Consider the following 21,603-nt stretch of genomic DNA (forward strand, 5'->3'; position numbering starts at 1 on the left):
GTGATATTTTCAAACATGCCTGAGTTAGGAACTTCTTTACTTTGGCTCTTAATTCACTTAGGCACTTCTCAAAATCTCACACAAAGCCCAAAAGAAATACTGAGTAATGAGAACGTACGACTTTGACTTTCCACATTTTGTAAATGTGGATGCATTTAATGGACAACAGTCTCAAACCCCTTTACAAGGCTTCCCTTGTAAACGAATTACTGGCAAGAAAAGTAGCACAAGCCTATTATCACTATTATACCTCAATTAGCTTGCAAATGATGATGCAAGTTTTAAAGAAATGTGTGCCACAGCAAGGAGGAAAAAACATCTGTTGATGTTTCTGAACCTTTTTAAAGCTGGTTCATTTCTGCAGTTTCAGCTATTTTAAAAGAATGACTTCATTTCTGATCTAGCAAGGCACTCACACGTGTTTAAGGTTAAGCACAAACGTCGTCCCATTGAGATGCATGAGGGCATGGATGGACCCTTGTTCCCAAGAACTGATGCCGTTATTTGGAAGCCAAAACCCCATTTTGGGGTAACAAGACATTCAATTAGCCTCAGAGGTCTGGATGCTAGAGCAGAACAGTGTTTATGTCCACTGATAATCTCGGAAGCTAATCACTTAAAGTTTTAAAATTAACTTTTTCCAGCCAATTTTATTCTAACTACAATAGAACTGGCTTGAAAATTAAACTAACTAATTAAGGGAAAGTGGTGCTTACTAAGCAGGGCTGTATTTGTGTTTCCTGATATAGGCTGTATTTAAACCTTTAACCAAGATGGAAAAAAAGCTCTGTGTCCAATTACCAAGACCTAAGCTGTATGGCTTACTCTCCCCAAATCCATGCAAGGTTTCTTTCTATAAAATCCTTTGCTACTGTTTCAGTGGGTTTTATTAGCTGCATAATATGGAATTTTTCACAACAGACTGAAAATCTAGTGCTTATTCAATTAACAAAGGTACCAAGAAAGAAATTAAGCTTTTAAATTACCTATGTTTCCAAGGAGTCCATTCATAATTGTACTATGGTCTGGCTTTAATGTATTACTGTCCTGATTAATGAACTCAAGACTGTCCTGCAACCTAAAAAAAAAAAACAACCAAAAACCCAACAAAATCAGTAATTCACATTTTGGTACAGTGCTGTCTGATTTCATCGATAGCCTGAATGGAACAGACTAGCAACTAGTGCAGGGTTTCACTAAAGTTGTGGAAACCCCCCTAACACCTAATAGTGTTCACAAAGCCAGGCCAGCTGTACAGTTAGCTCATGCAAACTGAGCAGCAAGTAGCTGAAAGAAAGACCCACTCTGTAACACCTCACTCCCCAAAGGTATTATTGAGTGCCTTCAACTCTCATTGATTTCAGTAGGAATCAAAAGCACTCAGCCCCTTGCAGGATCAGTCTCCAATTGCCAAAATGCCAGCACCTGCTCTGAAGGAACACTCCATCCCTTTGCTTAAGGCAAGGTGAGGTGGAGATGACCACAAGCAAACAGTGGAGAGGCAAGCCACAGGAAACAATACAAATTTCCTTGTGATGTAGAAAAAAGAATTTTGAGGCTCCTGACATGATCAGAATTCTCTTCCAAGTAGTGCTTAGGTTCAGCTACTCAGACTCAATGATATTATTTCTAATGTACTCACGTGTTTAGACTTCCATAGATGCTACTTCCAGTTCGAGCTGTAAAAACCTTGCTAAGCATGAGCTGAGGAGGGGAGCTATGAGACAAAGAAGGAAGAGGTCAGTAAAGAACTATTGTCCCAAAACTTCCCTTTTTCTCCATTCATATTCCTTCAGATTTTAATGGCTTAAACATATAGCATGACAATTAGCCTAGCATTATTATAGGTCTAAAGCATTATCAGGATAAATACTATTTGTACCTGAACTTAGAAACTGCCTCTGCTCTGAATTGGAAACATTCACTGGAATAACAATTTTACCCCAATATAGAATCTTGTGAAAAGGACATCAGTAAAAAAAAAAAGCAACAAAAAACAGAATGAGTCTCACCGGATTTGGTGAATTTTCAGCGTAGAACCCTTGTAGCTCATGGCCACAGAGCCAAACATCATCTCTCCGAGCATATTGGCATCAGAGGAGCATCGAGAACCCTGCAGAACAAATCAGTTAATTATTTTGTTATGCACTTGAGCATTTCAAAAGCACGTTTTCAGTTAAGGCAACACAGAAACAAGGAAAAATATTTAAAAATGCTTTGCTCTGATGGATGCAAATATCAGGTACATTTGCAACACAACACGCTATAAGCCCCTTAAAAGCACAGCATAGTTTGCTGAGATAAGTTCTACTCCAAGAAGCAATCTTAAGGTTGGTTTGTGGACTGAACCAATCAGTACAATTACCAGAACAAACCTATCTCTATGGGAGGTGCAGTGCATTTCAGTACTGGCTGCTGGCAGTTGTTACTGAACACACAGCGGACTCATAAAGGGTGGAGAGGAGTGGGATATATTCTTAGGAACTGATAAGGGATCAGTCCCCAGTTTCAAGGCGTAGATTAAGGCATAGAGTTCATACAAACCTGCCTGTGGCTGTAGAAATGCAACTTGTTTATAAAAACTGTGACAAAGTTCCTGCTCTACCTTAGTGGGTCTTGTGCTTATTGCTCGCCTTGGAGCTTCACAGCAGCCCTCTGCTTAGCCATTTTTCTGAACCCACAGTCCAGGTTGACTCCTCCTGTGTCTGACCAGGAGTTGGGAGGATTTGGGGGGAACCCGGGCCCGCCCTCTACTCCGGGTTCTAGCCCAGGGCCCTGTGGTATGCAGCTGTCTACAGTGCCTCCTGGAACAGCTGTGCAACAGCTACAAGTCCCTGGGCTACTTCCCCATAGCCTCCTCCCAACACCTTCTTTATCCTCACCACAGGACCTTCCTCCTGATGATGCTTGTACTCCTCAGTCCTCCAACAGTCTGCGTTCTCACTTTCAGCTCCTAGTGCCTCTTGCTCCCAGCTCCTCACACACACCACAAACTGAAGTGAGCTCCTTTTTAAACCCAGGTACCCTGATTAGCCTGCCTTAATTGATTCTAGCAGCTTCTTGATTAGAACACCTGCAGCCAATCAGCCTGTCTGTCTTAATTGTCTCCAGAAGGTTCCTGATTGTTCTGGAACCTTACCTGTTACCTTACCCAGGGAAAAGGGATCTACTTAGCCTGGGGCTAATATATCTGCCTTCTGTTACTCTCCTGTAGCCATCTGGCCTGACCCTGTCACAAAACATACAACTCTAACAGACTGCTATACAACCTGTCTTCCCAATTAAGATTTCTCCTGTTTGCAATATCGATAATTATAAAGAAATAATAAAGAAAAGGAGAAGACTTAAGTATTCTCTATAGTATTACATAGAGCAGTACAGAAAGCACTTCTAGAGGTGACCAAGCGATGCAAAAAGGGATTTGTAATTATGCTCTGAAATAAAATATTGATGAATTTGATTCACGGCTATTTGTACAATCCTATGAGTTGTTGTTCATGAGTATTCAGAAAGTCACCCTGGTATTTGTGAAACAGTTCACAAATACCAAAAGTCTCACAAATTTTAGTATCAATCATTTTCCTTCTGAATCTTTTCACCAGCAGTAAGTTATTTGTCATTCATTATTCTGCTCTTTAAAAAGTTTCAACTATCCAGACAAGAAACAGAAAAAAAATATCAGGTGACTTAAAGTGACCACTGAATAATGAATAGCAAATTGCTGAACAAAAACAGTTCACAGTCAGCTGACATGTGGTCACAAACTATTCCTTCCCCAGGTTCTCCCTTTTTCCACTGCAAACAAAAACTAGGTCTTCACTTTTAAGGCCATTCATAGATTAGCCCCACCCTATCCATAATCTTTTATGTACAATCAAGCCTTTAACCCGCCACTCTTGCCTTGCCAATGATGCCAGCCTTTATCACCCATCAGTCCAATCGGCCCTCAAACACCTTAGTGCTTTTGCCCAGGCCCACCCTTTATGCACTGGGAGGAGTGCCCAGTAAAAATCCAAACAGACACTATATTGTCCTCCTTCAAAGCTCTCCTTAAATCTCGCTCTGCCATTTACCAGACATTTGACAAAGGCTACACAGTGGTGCTGTGTCTGCTGCTTATTACACTAACAATAATTGTGTCACTGTTATCTTGTGTTCCTCCCACATCTGTTGTGTCCACCTGTTGCCTCTCGTCTTATATTTAGGTTGTAAGCTCTCAGTTCCTCCACTGATTTCTGTCACTCATTAATTGTGGTACTTTTTCCCAGGGGATACCATGCACTGAATAAGATCACCCTTTTTCATAATGCCACAAGAATACCATCTTTCCAGTCTTGTAGCACTTATTCTTTCACCCATATTTTGTTACAGAGTTTTATTAGCTGCTCAGTCAGAATTTTGCCTCCTGCTTTCAGTACATCTGCTTGAATTCTGTGAACATCAGGCGTTTCCCTTGTTTGAGGCCTTTGATGGCTGCTTTAATTTCATTGTGTGTTATTGGGACCTCTTCTATTTCCAACTTAGCACTGACATTTCTCTCAAACCTGGGCATGATTGTTGACTCTGGACAGTTTGTAATCTGAAATGGAAATGTTCTTTCCAGGCTTGTTCTTTGTGCATTTTCAATATCTGTCCATGAGAATCATTGATCATCACCTGTGATGATCTAGTCTTTCAAAGAGGTCTTTCACTATTCTATACAGCTGCTTGAAATCTCCTCTCTTGTGCTGCTGCTTCTGCCTCTGCAGCCTTCTTCTGAACCCAGACATTTCTATCTTGCCTGAATTTCTTCTCTATTTCTTTGTCTTTTTCTCTGCATCTTGCATCTGCTCTAAAAGTTCTGCCTGTTTCTTGCACTATTCCTTTTTTACCTTCAGAGTTTTCTGTTTGTCAGTCGCTGCCCATGTTCCAGATGTAACAATCTATGCACCTTACTTTTGCCCTCTTCGGAGGCCCACTACTTCCTCTGCTGTCTCGACTACCATCTTCTTCCAGGCTGACCATCTGTCTTCCAGACTTCCATCAGTCTGGTTCTGTAAAATACTGGAAGGTTGCTAAATGCAATCTGGAATCTGATCTGCATTTCTCTGTCCTGGAACTTCTGTATTGCTATAACGTTCTTTTTGTCCATCTTTGTGAACTTTTTGAGTTTAAGTTGTAATGTGGCCTCTCAGAGATAATGATCTGTGCCCTGATCTCTGCTGACTCTGACATCCCTCAAAGAAGATGCTCACCTCTCAAATATACACACATGACCTATCTTTACGATGTTTGAGCCACAGAGATTAAGGAGCCATTCATCATTATAAGTCTGGATGCCTTCTGCTGCTGTGCCCAGGACACCTTCCCAGCCAATCGAGTTGTTGCCAATTTGTGCATTGAAGTCACCTATCATCAAACTGATGTCTTGATTAGGCATGTCATCCAATACTTGCTGCACCTGCTTGTAGAATGTATTCTTTTCACTTTTGCCTAATGCATTTGTTGGTCATATACTTGGGCTACATTTACACTACAGAGCTTACAGCTGTCACACTGCTAGTACAGATGCTCTAAGGTGATGGGAGAGAGCTCTCCCGTCGACTTAATTAATCCACCCCCAACAAGCCGCAGTAGCTATGTCAGCGGGAGAAGCTGACATGTAGCCCACGAAAACTTACGCTCTAATCAACTGGTTAGTCTCTAAGGTGCCACAAGTACTCCTGGGTTTTTTGCGGATACAGAGTAACACGGCTGCTACTCTGAAACCTGTCATAATTCCTACACCTCTTTCACGGGTTCCTCCTCCTCAGCGCAAGATTGTAGCATCATCTTGGCACTCCCTGCGCCCACCTCAGCTCACTGACACCAAGTATGTTCAGATGGTACTTTTTCATTTCTCATATAACTTGGGCCAACTTTTCCGTCCTACACATAGTAAATGCATTCAGTGTGCCTACTCCTGTTACAGATTTGGTTGTCAGGATTCAGTGTCTCCAGTTCCCAGCTTCCTTCTGGCCTTCACCGAGATCTGTCATACTTGGGTTTTGAGCTCTGTGTGCACCTACAAGTAATGGCTTAATGGAACTGCTTCTGTTGCAGTACGGTTAACTCTGCCACTCTTAGCAACGGTGCCAGTCCCACGCTTGGATAAAAGAGTAGGGTTCTGCAGCTGGATTTGCAACCCACTCAGGTAAAACCTCTGCCACACAAACTGTTCAGTTAATTATTATTAATTCTGTTTATTATGTTGTACCAAGAATGGAGTCCTATTTGTGCACTGTACAAACACATAGTACTAGACTTCCCTTCGTTATCTTCCTTGTCCCAAAGAGCTTATACCCTAATAATAAATAATAACAATCATGTACAGTGCTTAGTACAATGAGGCCTTAATTGAGACTATTTGACTCTACTGCAATATAAAATGATTTTTATTATTTACAACAGTAAGACCACTTATGAATAATTATTATACTTGTAGAAATTTGTATATTTCTGAAGGATTTTCAAAGAGAAAATAGGGCTAAATTAGTAACAAATAATTTGACTAGCTCTGATTTGCTGCATTCCATCTCCTTTTAAATCTTTATTTGGCAACTTCTGCATTAAAATACCAGAGTTCAGAATTTCACACGTATTTAACATCTGGTTAAGAAAGATTTAAATCACTTGGCACCAGCTGAATGTGTCACTATAAAGGATAATGTACACTTTCATGATTAAGCAGCAGGCAATGGCATTCACTAACATTAATTTAAACAGGTTCTCAGCCAGTAGAGTGTTTATCTGGGTTAAGTTCAGCCCCATCAGGAAGGAAGATGAGAGGAGGGGATTTTGTGTGTGTGTGTGTGTCTTTTACAGAAATTATTTTCTCAAAATTACTTTAAGTAAATATAATTTCATATCACATACAAATCTCAACACTTCACTAATATCAGACAGGCCTACACCATAGTAATACCAGATATAATGCCTGCCAATGCATGGGGGGAAACTTAGACTGAATTATAGAATATAATAAAGAAACCATGGACTACCATAAGGAGAAAGTGCAATAGCAAAACAGTATACAAGTACTTTTTGAAAAACAAGTACTTATTGGCAAATCTTTTTTAGCTGAAGATGAAGACTGAATATACAAAGAAGTTGTTGCAGTGTGGTATGAGTAGGGATGCTTACTGATCTTTGCATTTTAGAGAAATCAAGGGATGCTAATTCTTCTTTCCCAAATAATCCAAGTATAAAAGTGAAGGCTCACAAAGTTTGTTTGATTGCTTCCTTTGGGCCTGATCCAAGGTTCATTGAAGTTCATATGAGGTCTTTCCATTGACTTCAAGAGTCTTTGGATCAGGCTCACAATGTACAGTAAGAACCTCAGAGTTACGAAAACCAGAGTTACGAACTGACCAGTCAACCACACACCTCATTTGGAACCGGACGTTCAGAGTTACAAACATTTCAGAGTTATGAACAACCTTTTGCCGAGGTGTTTGTTAACTCTGAGGTTCTGCTGTATATGTAATGTTTAGGAGTTTGAGAAATGGTTTTTTTCTAGGTTCCAGCAGAGGAGTGTTCAGAGGACAAATATGGTGCCCCCACTATGGCACATAATGAGGAATTAAGATTTTAAAATTAAGTAGGAATTCTAAAAGGGGAACTGAAAGGGTTTTTCTATAAATTAAAATATATTTGTAAATATTCGAAAAAAATAAGAGTGTTTAAAAGTCCAATTAATAATTCATTGTTGTTTTCAAAACACATTATTTTTAATTCATTGATCCAAACAGAAGTCTGGCCACAATCCATCTCTGTGGGTGTAATATCATGTGTATAAAGACACAGACATCAGGTCATGGGTCCCAAACCAAAAAGCATCCCTACAGAAGTCAACGGGGCTGAAACAAATGCCTGAAGTTAAGAACGAGCTTCAGTGCTTTCCTGAATGAGGGCCTTAGGGCCTAAACTTTTCTTTTATTTGATCATCAGAGCGAGAAGAGCTATGTGTTTACTGCTCATCGTTCTATGGAGATCATGGATTTTGGACAGGCTGGACCAATGGCTTCTTGACAAGTTAAGGATTGACTCATAATCACCTGTGCATAATAATTTGCATTTGACACTTTTCTGTCTATTGTTATTGTGCTGATCGCCTCCTTCAGTACAAGGAAAGAGCACATGATGCCATGAGTAATCATGCATTTCCTGTTACTTGACTGGTGAGAGTTTGCCATTAGCGATACTGATTGAGCACAAAGGAGGAATGTCACGTAACATCATATGCTAGATAAAGTACTGCACACAGCAAGCAAAAATCTTCAGACTAAAATTAAAAAGTTACCTAGGCTAATCAACTGAAGATGTTTTTGCAGCTGACAGAAACTCATGCCACTCTTTCCTCTCATCTATGTGCTGTCTTTCCAATCGTATGCATAAGTAAGCAGGGTCACTTTTTTACTCATGTTCTTTTTTGCTGGCAGTTCCTCTGCCCATTAACCTTCCAGAATTTAGCACTGACTCCCCACTAGCTGTGCCTGACCCTGACTAAATTAAATGCCACAAGGACCCCCAGAGCTCAGACACTTCAGAGCTGCTGCATTTGGGCACTAGGCAAAACAACAACAAGCCACATCCTTTGACTTTGTCAACTCCAGATGGCGGAGCAAAGAATTTAGAACAACATTTGCAAATGTGGGTGCTTAAAATTAGATACTTAAGTGTGCTGATATTCACAGAGTACTAAGCATGCACAGCTCCCATAGAAATCTATGGGAGCTGGGTTTGTGTACCCTCTGGGAAAAGTTAGACTAATTATTTAGGTGACTAAATATGGGTTTAGGTAACAACTAAGTTTGGCCTAAATCTAAATGACTTTCCCAATGTCACAGAGTGAGCTAGTGGCAGAATCAGAAATAGAATCCAGGCCTCCAGATCCCCACCAGAAATAATGAATATGTAAAGAAGGCCACTGGATTCTTCTACTTACCCTACCCATTGAAATAAGAACAAGGAGATACTATGAAACTCAAAGACAACTCATTTAAAACATAACACTTTCCATTACTTAGCTCTTTGAATCTTCAAAGCAGTTTGCAAAAAGGATCCATTACTAAGGTCAGAATACCTAACTTCTGCAACTCACTATCACTCCAGGAGCACAAAAAAGATGGGGCATGAATAAAAATAGCAACTACGACTATAAAAATGAGGATATAATTACAAGAACTATTAATCTTCATGTGTCACGGCAAAAAACTGATCGCTACCAGGATCATGGATAAATTCCCATTCTATCATATTGCCTAACTGGCCAGGTGCATTGTAGGTAGTCTAGGAAAGATTAGATTTTAATCAATAAATATCACCCAAGAGCCTAAAAAATGTGAGTGTGGCTCTAAAAAAGTCCTTTTTTACAAAGTACTTGTGTACATGGAACACTGAATAATGATCAGTACAAACTATTAGGCCCAATTATGATCATTTTTATCTATGGATATAAATTGCGGGAGTTTTGAATAAGTTTTGAATAAGTATAAGGCATTTGAGGATTGTTTGGTTTTAATTTTCTGCCAGTGTGAAAATTTAAGTCTATAAAAACTGAGGGGAAAATACTTAGACAAAAATATATTCTTATTATCATCATCATCAATCATCATCATCATCAAAAATCATGAAAAGTCGCTCATTTCAAACCTAATTACAGGGTTTTGTCTTTCCCCTGCAAGATCTGGAAAAGGCACTGCCAAAGACAAAGATACTCATGAGATACCCTGCTTTGGGGTTTGGCCTTCATATGTGCCTAATGAGGTACTTGGCATTACCACAGATGCCTACATTTATTGTGAGAACCTTGCTGCTGTTCAACCACCTGGGCGTCCAAGTTCTAGAAAACAGAGGTCACCAAAGACCAAAGTGAAGTGCAATCAGCCAAGAAAAGGGGTTAAAAATTAAAAACTCATATGAGTAATAACTGAAGAGCGTATGGCAAAAGGGCACGACTCTAGGGAATGATGACTTGGAAACAAACCAGTACCCTTGGTCAAATTTATGAGCGCACATAAAAACAGATCATAAATAAATTGCAAGTGTTCGTTATGACACATTAGCATATTAGAGTCAGTAATATTTGCATGATTTGGAAATCACATTTCTGTCCGGTAAATTTATATCATTTTCTATGTCTATTTACGGCACATATTGCACAAAATAACCTTCTACACATATAAACAGAATTGCAACACAGTTGTAAAACCCAGGTCTCATGATCAAACAAACCTTCAGCCTGGATGAGAAAAAAAATACTCAAGTAAGATCCTGCAAACACTACCAGGTACAGTACATTCTACTATGGGAAGTCATCGGCAAGTAACCATTAGCAATATCAGACCTTATTTAGAAGCATCTGAATGTATTCTAGAGACATTTGTGAGTGCTTTAGATGGAGCATAATCAGAATACCACACAGCACCATATTTCATCTTCTAAATCACCTACATCACAGTCACATACGTTTAAATAAAACTATCATAAAAAGTGCTATTAGCATTATGTTATTGGGACTTCCACTTCGCAACTGCAAAGGCTGCACTTACTACATATATATAGACACCTTTATTCTCCAATGCTAATCAGTGTTTGTACACAGCCTGCCCAATGGAGAAGAGAAATAAGTAGCTGTAAGTCGAGACATTGGTGAGCATAATGTTCTCCTGGTTACACAGGACATTGTGGGGGTTATGTTGTGCCAGAGGAAGCACACCAAGAGAAATGGAATAGCTCTTCCTTTCAAAACCACACAAAATACCCTTCCAAGAAGGGCGAAAGGGCAAATAGGACTTCAGTCACTTTACTGAAACTATAGCAAAGAGCTGTATGTGAAAGAAAAGACAAAGGGAATACATTTCTGGTCAAATATAGCAACAGCTAATGTGATGACAGATAAAAATCAATGCAGAAAGTTCGTTCATTTACATCACTGGTGGGTTAAGACATCAGTAGTACTGTACCTCAAAATAAGTTGTGTAAGGGGCAGCTTCCCTCAAACATGTAATTAATTCATTACAAAGAGTATAAAGGCTCAGTTCTATTTTAGGATGGCTTAATATAAAATGCTTGTGATCCCATGGAAGCTGAGATGACAGAAATATATCCGTGTCAGATGACTCCGGCTACTCTTGTAACCAAAACCTCCACACTTTTGTAAAATTTAACTCAAGTTATATAGCACTGTTACATAGCCTTCATCTACAGGTTTACAGCTGTATGTTGCCACATTTAAAAAAAAAAAAAGTAAAGTTTCCCCTGACATAGAACATTTGACTTTAAATATATTTGTAATTCAGAATATTTAAAAATATCATGAGGCCTAGGGTCTGTCACTAGAAAAGGGCCCATACAGGTCCAAATACTCAAGGGAAGAAAATGTCCCAACCTACCGTTATGGGTCCAGTCCCAAGTCTCATTTCACAGAAGGGGCTTATTGTCCAAGTCCTGTTCAGATATGGCCCAAAAGGTCAGGCCTCTCATACTCTGGAAATACTTCTGCCATTCAAGGCAGCGCTCTTGAGAGAACAGTTTACCATGTTTTAGTGCCCTTGAACCCAAAGCCCTAGTCTCGATTCACTCTCAAACTGCGACCTTAGTCTAAACCTTAAAGAAAAACTCCTGCCTCAGGTGGTCTCTAACTTTAAGCATTTTAAAACATTCGATACATCTGTTGCAAAATTTGACAAGATTGAAATAATATAAAAGAATTCTCACCTGGTATTTTGGGCATTGTTCTTTCGTATCGGAAGATGAGGAGGATGAATTGATGGAACTGTCCAATGAAGAGGAACTGTCTCCTCCAGGCTTCAGTTGGCAACATTTCCCAAAGACTCTCACCTGAGCATCACTACAGAGTTTCTGAAACACAGACCACATGCCTGTCATTAGATTTCACATCCCTAAAATCATTGTTTAATGGCACTGGAACGATCTGGTCTTGTATTCCCAATTTAGGAAGCGTATTTAGCGGCAAAAAGGTTATATGCCAAGGCAAACAGTAAGCAGAAAGAGGATTTATTTCTCCTCCAGACTGACTACAGGGAAGGAGGCTGGGCCGCTTTACTTAGAAAACTGAACTGGGAGCAAATACAACACTCCTTGTTCATTTTCTTAAGGAACCGCAGGCAGTCAAGCTGCTTTGAAGATTTACAGAGAATAATTACTGGGCACAGGAGCAGGAGAATGGGTGGCAGAGAAAGGGATGAATACGGGGAACGGAACAATAGATTCCACCTGCCTTCTCCCCACCTTACGTACATACTAATAAGCGTTTATATAGTCTTGTGGTTGGCATAGCACTTCAAAGATGCAGATGATGACAACTGAAAAAATTCAGGTTTTTAGCCCTAATGGTTGTGAAGAAAAGCCTGAAAATGCAACCCAAGTGTAACTGAAGCAGAGTCTGCAAAGGGCCAGAAACAATAGCTCTGAGAGGTGTGAATTGCCCCAGGCATCTCAATGGGACGTCAAAGCCAAGGCCTTGCTTTGGGCATCCTGCCAACACCACCCCAGCAGGGGGCTCTGTGCATGCGTCAGCTGGCAGAAGGAAAAAAGTGCAGGGAGGCCCAGCCCATTCATCCAAGCCGATACATGCCAGCTGCCAGGATAAGTCCTAGGTCCCTGCCACTCCCACTATTGGCCCTGTGCAGGGAGAAGATGGTCCCTGGCTGCTTGTGGGGGAGGGGAGGTGAAGCAGAGGGACAAAGGAGCACCCTGCCTCTGCCCCTCCCTCCCTGAGCGGGGTAGGGGCCAGTGCAAGTGGAGCGTGGGCCTCCATGTGTTTTGGTGCATGTAGGGCACGAGCTAGCTATAATGTGGCCCCAAGTGTAGACAGGGCTCCTGCGCTTACTAACATTTTTCCATCTTGTTGCCCACACTAGAATTTGCACTGTTGTTACCACTAGTGAAGCTACTCCAGTGGGAAAGGTTAAGGAAAAACGTATCGATAAACTAGTGAGTCTGTGGCAGAGCTGGGAATGGAAACCCATTCTCCTGACCCTAGGCTTGTGCTTTAGCCACTAACACAAGTTCCCTCTCAGAGTAACCACCTCCCATTATGACACACTAGATGCACAGATTCATAGATACTAAGGTCAGAAGGGACCATTATGATCATCTAGTCTGACCCCCTGCACAACACAGGCCACAGAATTTCACCCACCACTCCTGCGAGAAACCTCTCACCTATGTCTGAGCTTTTGAAGTCCTCAAATCGTGGTTTAAAGACTTCAAGGAGCAGAGAATCCTCCAGCAAGTGACCTGTGCCCTATGCTACAGAGGAAGGCGAAAAACCTCCAGGGCCTCTTCCAATCTAATCCTTATGGGGAGCACGCTGAAGTCATGCAATGTGTAGATTTGCTAATGGCTCATATTTTTGGCTTGCGCCTAGTACACAATGCCTGGAACATGTGAACAATAATCATATGACTTTAGTAGGAACTCGTGAACTAGAATTGCATTTTATCTCTGACACAAAAAACAATGTCCTGGGCTAGGTTAGGCATCATGTGATAAAAAACCACATTGAATCCACAGGGTTACAGCAACTTGTGCAGGCAAACCACATTTCAGCTTTACATTTTCCATCAGATGTTGCAAGTTCTCATATGAAGATGTGGTAATAACTAGGCTTACTTCAGGTTATAAGTATATCAAATGCATTTTTGTAAAATGAAAAACTTCTGTGCATTAAATGACAGGCTAAAAAGTGAGCATTTTGCAAAACCTAATCATTTCTCTTCACTAGCACTTGAATATTTTCAGCATAGTAGGTTTTCCCAGAACCACTGATGAGATCTGTCTTGAAATTATAGTTTCCTAATTTAAATACTAGAGGGGAACAGACATTTGATCTTTGCAGTGGAACGCAAAATGAACTAAGGAACCTGTGAAGTAAAAGAGGTCAAATGTTCAAGATCTTTTAGATACCATCTGTCAGCAGCTTACAAGTAGCAAATCATTTGTAAAACGCAGAACACTGACAAATTTTGGAACACGCAATTTTAGAATCCAGCATGTGTTTAAGTGTAACCTGTTGGACTATGAGATCAAGTATCGGTAATGCTCCTCCTCTCTGTAGTTACGGAATTTGAATGTCAATGAAATATTAGATGCTACAAATTGCTAGATGTTATGCAACAAGGGAATAGGCCAACTTGTGTTCCAGTATAATAGTCCAAGCATTTTCAAGTCATATTTCCCAAATAAGGCGGTAACTACAGCATTCAATAAGCTGCACAAACAGAAGTTTCAAACCTATTCTCTTTCTTCCCAAATGTACATAGTGCAGCAAATCGAGTCCCTAGATAAAATGCTGCTGGCAGATCTCTGCCATGCACAAAGTTGCCACAAAGGGGAGTGGTGAAAGGGGGTCTTTGCATCCACTGGCCAGAGTTCTTATGCACAAATTGCTGACAGACTCAGCTGCAGGTGGATATGCACTGAACACCCACTGTGAAGCAGCTCTCACCCCAGTGGCCTTGCTTCTGGACTTCTACCATGTACATCTGCAGCAGACTCTTTCCTAAATCATCTTCCCCAACCTGCCCCAGCAATGTCTGGTCCTGCTAAACCCCTTGATGGTTTTACAATGGACTGTCACTGGGTCCATAAACTCTTCATTGTATGGGCAGGGCACAAGCAGCATTTCTGCTTCTTCCACTGCGAGTTAAACAGAACAAGATTAAAACGAAAATAAATGAATCTTTAAAGTTATGGGAAGCCAGAATCAATGGGATGAACCCTTTGCAAACACACATGGGTAGGTCAGGGTAAATGAGCATAGGGGAAGGTTTCTTCTCCTGCTGGTATAGGTAAGGGACTCTGGCCTCTGAGCTACTGATCCCCACGTGGATAAAATGCCTAGCCATGCTCCAAAGGAGAATTGCCATAGAAGTGAGGTCTCCATTAATGGAGCTCAGACTGGACTACGCAGAAGAGCTGGCATTTCCAACACCTCAGAGGTAACAGCTGCTGGGAGAGGGGAGCGTAAACAAACTCAGGCTGGCCCTGGAGCAAGCTGCATCCTGACTATCTAGAGGCCTGAAATAAAACAGAAAGTCTGTGAAAGAAAACAGGGAGAAGGCTCTGGAAGGCTGTAGGACTCCAAAAGTCAGACCCTCAGCAACTGTGGGAAGGACGAGTTTCCTGAGGCAGGTGATGGAAGCACCAAAAACGGAGAGTAGGGTAGAAAAATTCCATTCGAAGGGAACCTAAGGGTATTGGACCAAAGCCAAGCAGTGTCATGGGTTGGGTCTGCATAAGAAAGAGAGAACATTCATCATGCGTTTTAATCTTTTGTCTGGCATAGAAGGTGCTCAGATTTCACTGCCATGGGGACAATGTAAGAACCCAACTGTCCAAACAGAACACTAAGCTGCCATCACCTGAGAACGATCCATCCAATATCCAGGCTTACTCGAATCCTCGGAAACAAAGGGACAATCACGCTGATGAAAAATGAATCTAGAGAAATTAACTCCTGCAGTTTATGATTGTTTATAGACATCAGCCTGAATTGTAACTGCAGCTATAAAAATATTAGTGCATCCACCCTAGAGTATTAGATTGTCGCACATTTTTTCAACTGCCAAGTGTTTTTTAAAGAGAATCTAGCACTCCTGAAAGTTGTCAGCTTTGTTCTCAGTGTTGTCTAGCTCCTGCAAGTATTCACAGGACAAGCAGGAGCAGTGACTGGGAAAAACATCCCTCTGCCGGCCCCTCAGTATGCCTCCAGTTCTGATGGAGGGGAATACTGAGGGCTGAGAGGGTAGGATTCAGTCTCCGCACTGCAGAGATGCCAACTGTAACAGTAGTCTCTTGCTTCCCAAAAACTTGTCCACGAGGAAACAGTTTGAGACCATCGTCTCAATTTCACAGGTCACCTCCAGGCAAACGGCTCAATATTCTGTTACTAATCCCCTGAGCAATTTAGTGCCCAACACGTACCCTTTGCTAAAGCATAATCAAATGTGTGGGTAATCCTGGCTTGTTTGAAATTATGTGCCATTTTTATGCCTTTTAATCAGTGTGGCAGTTGGAGTCAAAGATTCCAAATGAGGAGGTCACGGACTGCACTAGCATTGGGTTAAGTGTCACGGCACCAGAAACAGTGGCCTCTATGCAGCATGGTGAAAATGAAACTCAGCGGCTCCGCAAACCCTCTTGCTCTTCCCAGCCCTGTGAGTAACTCTGTGACACATAACGCAACCCCATGCAGTATCTTTGGGGACCACTGAATTTAAATTTATGAATGGTTTAGGTATGAATGTGTTCTGCTCTATGAGGGAGGGTTACCACAGCTCCTCCAGGAACTAAAAACAATGGTGGGCTGATTAAGGCACATCACTGAAACTGTAAACAACCCCACAGAGGTTCCACCCCTGGGGTAGTTTGCATATATTTGTTCCAACTGGGTTTCCCAGAGACTAAGGGACAAAGAGAAAACTTGGGCTCTATAAAGGCTGAGTATAAACAGACTCAGGGTCTTCCTTTAGATTCAGCAAACAGACAGGACCATTGATCCTAGGGGGAACCCCAACCCAAGAGGGAGGGGTTAGAAGGGCATTCGTCTACCAGGACCCCATATCATTGATGGGCGGTTTCTGGTACATTAGTAAGCGTGTAGGAACCTTTATTGTTTTTATAGGTTTCTTCTGTAATGCTTTTACCCTAAGAATAAGTGTATGCTGCTTAGAAAGAACGGTGTGATGATGAGTAACTCCTGGCAATACACTGGTTATAGCTCTCAGAAGGAAAGCAAACCACAGGCACTGGCCTTTAGGTGGACTAGCTGGCTGGCAATATCACAGTATATGGCACCAGTCAGAAGAGAGTGGCTTGGATCCCTACCCAGAAACGAGGGATGGCTGGAAGTCTGGTACCTGACTGGGCATTCCTGGAGCAGACCACAGAGTCTGCTCCAGGGGGGCGGACACAGGTGTCGTTACCCTGAAACCGTGACAAACTCCATTGTTCTCCATCGTCCAAACTCCTAATGCTAGTGTCACTTTAGACTCTCGTTTACTCCTTCCCAAGTCCAATCCAGCTGTCGTCACATCTTGTTCCTTTGCAGCATCTCTAACCTCCACCTTTTCCTCTCCAACACAACTGCCCAACTCCTTGGTTCCCTTTTGCTTTATCTACCTCAACCACCTTTTCTCAGCCTCTGCTTTCATTCCTTCTTCTCCTGTTCCCTCTATTATCATTCTTTAATCTTCTTCACGCCACACCTCCTTGCAGGTTTCCCCTTATGCTTAGAAAATTCTACCACTTCTCATGTACCAGTCAGCAACCATTTTCAGTCAAATCCCTTTTTGACAATGCCCTTCACCCACTAATCTTTGAGCCATAAACCACCAAAGGACAACACAAAGCAAAAACGTAGCTAACAAGACAATGGCAAAAACAAAACACACGCACTCTGTTCTCTTGGGAAAGCACTGATACAGGATTCCCTTCCTAGCGTTTACTTTGACCTCCTCCCTCACCTCCATTTTGTGGCATCATTTCTGTCGTGTCCTTGTCAAATTTGACTGTAAACGCCTTGGGGCAGGCACCTTGCATTGCTGGTTGTTTTTACATACCATACACATTCATGATGCTATATAATTAACGAACAACAACAGTTGAGTACAGAACTGTGTGCTCCCTGCAAATGGCCATTGTAAATGCATTGTCAAGGTTGGGAAGTCAAGCACTCAGCTCAAACATCAGAAAATGCAGAGTGAAGGCTGAGAGCTCAGCACTGGCTCTGCCCTCTGGGGCTTAATACCTTAAAATAGGGGTGAAAATCTGTCTTTTGATTGCATATTTGCATCCAAATTCAAACCAGGTCGGATATTAATTTTTCAAGGATTTCTAAGGAACATTCTTCCTGCTCGTGCGCAAATGAATTTCCATTGGGACCCAGCGAGGAAGCACATTTCTAACTAATCTCTGGGTCTGGGTTTTGCAGACAGAAGGAAACAGCAATAAGCGAAAAGATGCTGGGGGAGAAGGAGCAAGTTCAGATGTGAGGCTACCAGGAGGCATTAAAGTGATAGACAGACATTATCACCTAAAAATAAATTAATAAGGTGCCATTATGAACAAGCCTCATAGTTGTATGAGGTGAGAACACTGAAATCTCTATGAAGGCAAATAGATCAGACTTACAAAGCTGCCAGGGAGGAGCATTGTGACTGATTCCAACACCTGACTGACTAATAACTAGGGCCCTACAAAATTCACGGTCCACTTGGGTCAATTTCACGGGGGGTCATAGGATTTTAAAAATTGTAAATTCATGATTTCAGCTATTTAAATGTGAAATTTCATGGTGTTGTAATCGTAGGGATCCTGACCCAAAAAGGAGTGGTGGGGGGAGGGTCACAATGTTATCCTGGGGGGGAGCTGCGGTACTGCTGCCCTTCCTTCTGCACGGCTGCTGGCGGCGGTGCTGCCTTCAGAGCCGGGCAGCTGGAGAGCGGTGGCTGCTGGTCGGGAGCCCAGCTCTGAAGGCAGAGTCACCGCCAGCAGCAGCGCAGAAGTAAGGACGGCACGGTATGGTATTGACACCCTTACTTCTGCGCTGCTGCCTGCAGAGCTGGACCCTCAGTCAGCAGCCACCACTCTCCGGCCGCCCAGCTCTGAAGGCAGCAACAGGGACGTAAAGGTGGCATGGTATGGTATTGCCACTCTTACTTCTGCCCTGCTGCTCTCAGGGTGCTGCCTTCAGAGCTGGGAGGCCGGCCAACAGCCACCGCTCCCTGGCCGCCCAGCTCCGAAGGTGGCGCAGAAGTAGGGGTCACGGTATTGCTACCCTCTTAAAATAAACTTGTGACCCCCCCTGCAACTTCCTTTTGGGTCATGGCCCCCAATTTGAGAAATGCTGGTCTCCTCCATGAAAGCTGTTATCTGTATGGTATAGGGTAAAAGCACACAAGATCAGATTTCACGGGGGAAGTCCAGATTTTACGGTCTGTGACGCGTTTTTCATGGCCGTGAATTTGGTAGGGCCCTACTGATAACATCTGAAAAATGTAGGTGTTGTGTGGGGCTATTTGGTTAAGGCATTGGTAACGTCTGCTCTTTTCATCACACTCTGCCCTCATGCACTCCATATGCAAATGATTCCTGTTCTGATACATCGTCTCATGCTCAGATGTCACAATGCTGAAAAGTGCGGCCTCTTTCTCCTGAGATACTGGTAAAACTGAAGTGGAAGAAGCTTGTTCTAACTTTCTGCTGCTCATGGGGAAAGAGAATAGTCACCAATTAATTCCAGCACAGTGTCTAAGAATTGTGTAAGGCCCCTGGATACAGAAGGCTGACTAATCAGTAGGGACATAAAGTTGGGAAAGAACCTCTTGTGCCTCGTACCAAAAAAGGCACAGGATACACAAAAGGAAGCCACTTTGCCCTGTCCTACACGCCAAGTGCCCGGGCATCACAGCTGTCTAACGTGGATCTCACATCTAAGTGACAATGCCTGGCACGCTGCTCGGCCAACATTCTCAGTTCCTGCAGTCCTTCTTGCCAAGCGGCCCCTTCTCAGCCTTACCACAGAAGTTTAACCCTCTAGGGGCATGTCTAACCAGCAAAAAACAAAACAAAAACAAAAAAACCTCCAGCAGCAAGTCTCAGAGCCCGGATCATAGAATATCATAGAATATCAGGGTTGGAAGGGATCCCTGAAGGTCATCTAGTCCAACCCCCAGATCAATAGACTCGGGTTTGTGCTGCAGGAATAAAAATGGCAGCACAGACACTGGGCCTTGGGCTGGATCCCAGGCTCCGAGACTCTCCTCCTTTGCCAAGTTTCGGAGCCCAGGCTCCAGCCAGAGCCTGGGTGTCTGCACAGCTATTTTTAGCCCTGCAGCGTGAGCCCCGCAAATTCTAGTCAGTTGATCTCCATGCTGAGACCCCTGGCCATGGGTCTTTTTTTTTTGGTGTGTAGATGTACCCAAAAAGACCCAGGGAAAGTAACAACTCTCCTTCAAACTGAACGACAGGCAGTTTTCACCATGGCCATCAACCGTACTATGACCCCAAAGTAATAAAACACACAGAGTCACTCACTCGGGAGAGTGTCTATTCGTCCCTTTCTTTGTATTTCCATTTGTTTCTTTTAACAGTCTTAATTTTCTCAATCCTGTAAAGCCAAGGAAGAACGATGGATTTTTGCATTGTGCAGTGATAGCAGACTGTTATGCAGACACCTCAGATTGCAAAATCATAATGTCTGCAATTAGTTAATTCCTCATTCAAGTACAAATTTTAACGTACAACGTTTATATATTTCCTCCCCTCAAGTCATCTAGCATAGCAGAAATCATCTGGCACCTCAGATGATTAACCCATTAACCGTCACCGTAATTCTGTTGTTAGCATTCCAAAATCTCATTTATTTGGCTTTTTGGATTATCAGAGGGCAAAGAGGCAAGAGAATTATTTAAGGATTTCATGATTTCGTCAGACATTCTTTCTGATATATAAACATTTCCCACACACAAAAAATGTTATTAGGATGTCCAGTAATGTTAGATTAGACCCCGCTAATAGATACTGCTGGTTTGCTGGACAATTTAAGAACATCTGGGTCCGCTTTTAGATTCTTCATCTATTCAAAATTTAAAGCCACGCATCCATCCAAACGACTGATTTAAAACAAATTCTCCTGTGTGGAATACGTGGCTCCCTGGAAAAGAAGCCAAGGTGTGCTTTAAATGTCATAACCATATCATCCCTTTACAGGGTTTAAGCTGACTGAGCTACGTTCACCCTTGGTTCATCAGATGCAATTCTGATATATGCAGGGGATTATGCATAGACAAAAGACAGCTGCATATATCTTGGATTGCTGCAAGAAACTACTACTACTAAATCATCATTGTGTTTAGTTGCATTGCACTTTTCACACACAGCAGAAAATCAGGGATATAAAAAGGGGCATTCTATGATAACATGCTGCTTAAAGGTTGGATTTTCAAAAATCACTCATCAATAGCTTAACTCAGCTGACTTGAATAGGAGCAGTTGGGCCAGTGCTGAGTGCTTTTGCAAAGTTCCCCCTTAGTGTATTTGCAAATGCACGGATGTATTAATCACATTAGGAAATTCAGGAAAAAAGCAGAGGACATTGCCTTTGGAGAGGCAGTTAACAGATACTCTTTCACAGTGGAGAGAGCCCATCCCACACAAACGTCTTACTGCAAAAGGGCAAGAGTGCCTTGGAATGTGCTTAGAGCCAAGATCTAACTTGCAGAGAGTGTCCTTGTTAAAATCATAATAAATGGGGGGAGAAAAATAAAACCAACACAATTCCTTGAAAATTTCCAATATGTACACCTCTACTCCGATATAATGCGACCCAATAGAACACAAATTCGGATATAAAGCAGTAAAGCAGCGCTCTGGGGGGCGGGGCTGCGCGTTCCGGCGGATCAGCGCGTCCGGCTCAGACATGCTGCTCTGAGCAGCATGTTAAGGGTGCTGCGCTGGGGCCGAGGGGTTGGATAAGGGGCAGAGGGTCTGGGGGGGGGGGGGCAGTCAGGGGACAGGGAGCGGGGTGGGGGTGGATGGTTTGGAGATTCTGGG

The 21,603-nt window shown here is 42.4% G+C and overlaps 1 protein-coding gene across 3 annotated transcripts in view; it reads right to left on the reverse strand.

Moving 5' to 3' along the window:
- FNIP1 (folliculin interacting protein 1) overlaps positions 1-21,603 on the reverse strand; it is a 92,593-nt gene that overhangs the window by 30,846 nt on the left and 40,144 nt on the right. For all 3 annotated transcript variants that reach the window (XR_013346923.1, XM_077825112.1, XM_077825111.1), the window contains exons 3-6: positions 11,740-11,883; positions 2,013-2,113; positions 1,643-1,717; positions 987-1,078 (exon numbers count right to left, since the gene is read on the reverse strand). Coding sequence is in view for 2 of the 3 variants with exons in the window: in XM_077825112.1 (XP_077681238.1) it covers positions 987-1,078; positions 1,643-1,717; positions 2,013-2,113; positions 11,740-11,883 (412 nt within the window). In the remaining variant the exon portion in view is untranslated. The remainder of the gene's footprint in view (positions 1-986; positions 1,079-1,642; positions 1,718-2,012; positions 2,114-11,739; positions 11,884-21,603) is intronic.

Source organism: Eretmochelys imbricata, chromosome 8, assembly GCF_965152235.1.
Source record: "Eretmochelys imbricata isolate rEreImb1 chromosome 8, rEreImb1.hap1, whole genome shotgun sequence".
Classification (NCBI taxonomy): Eukaryota; Metazoa; Chordata; order Testudines; family Cheloniidae; genus Eretmochelys; species Eretmochelys imbricata.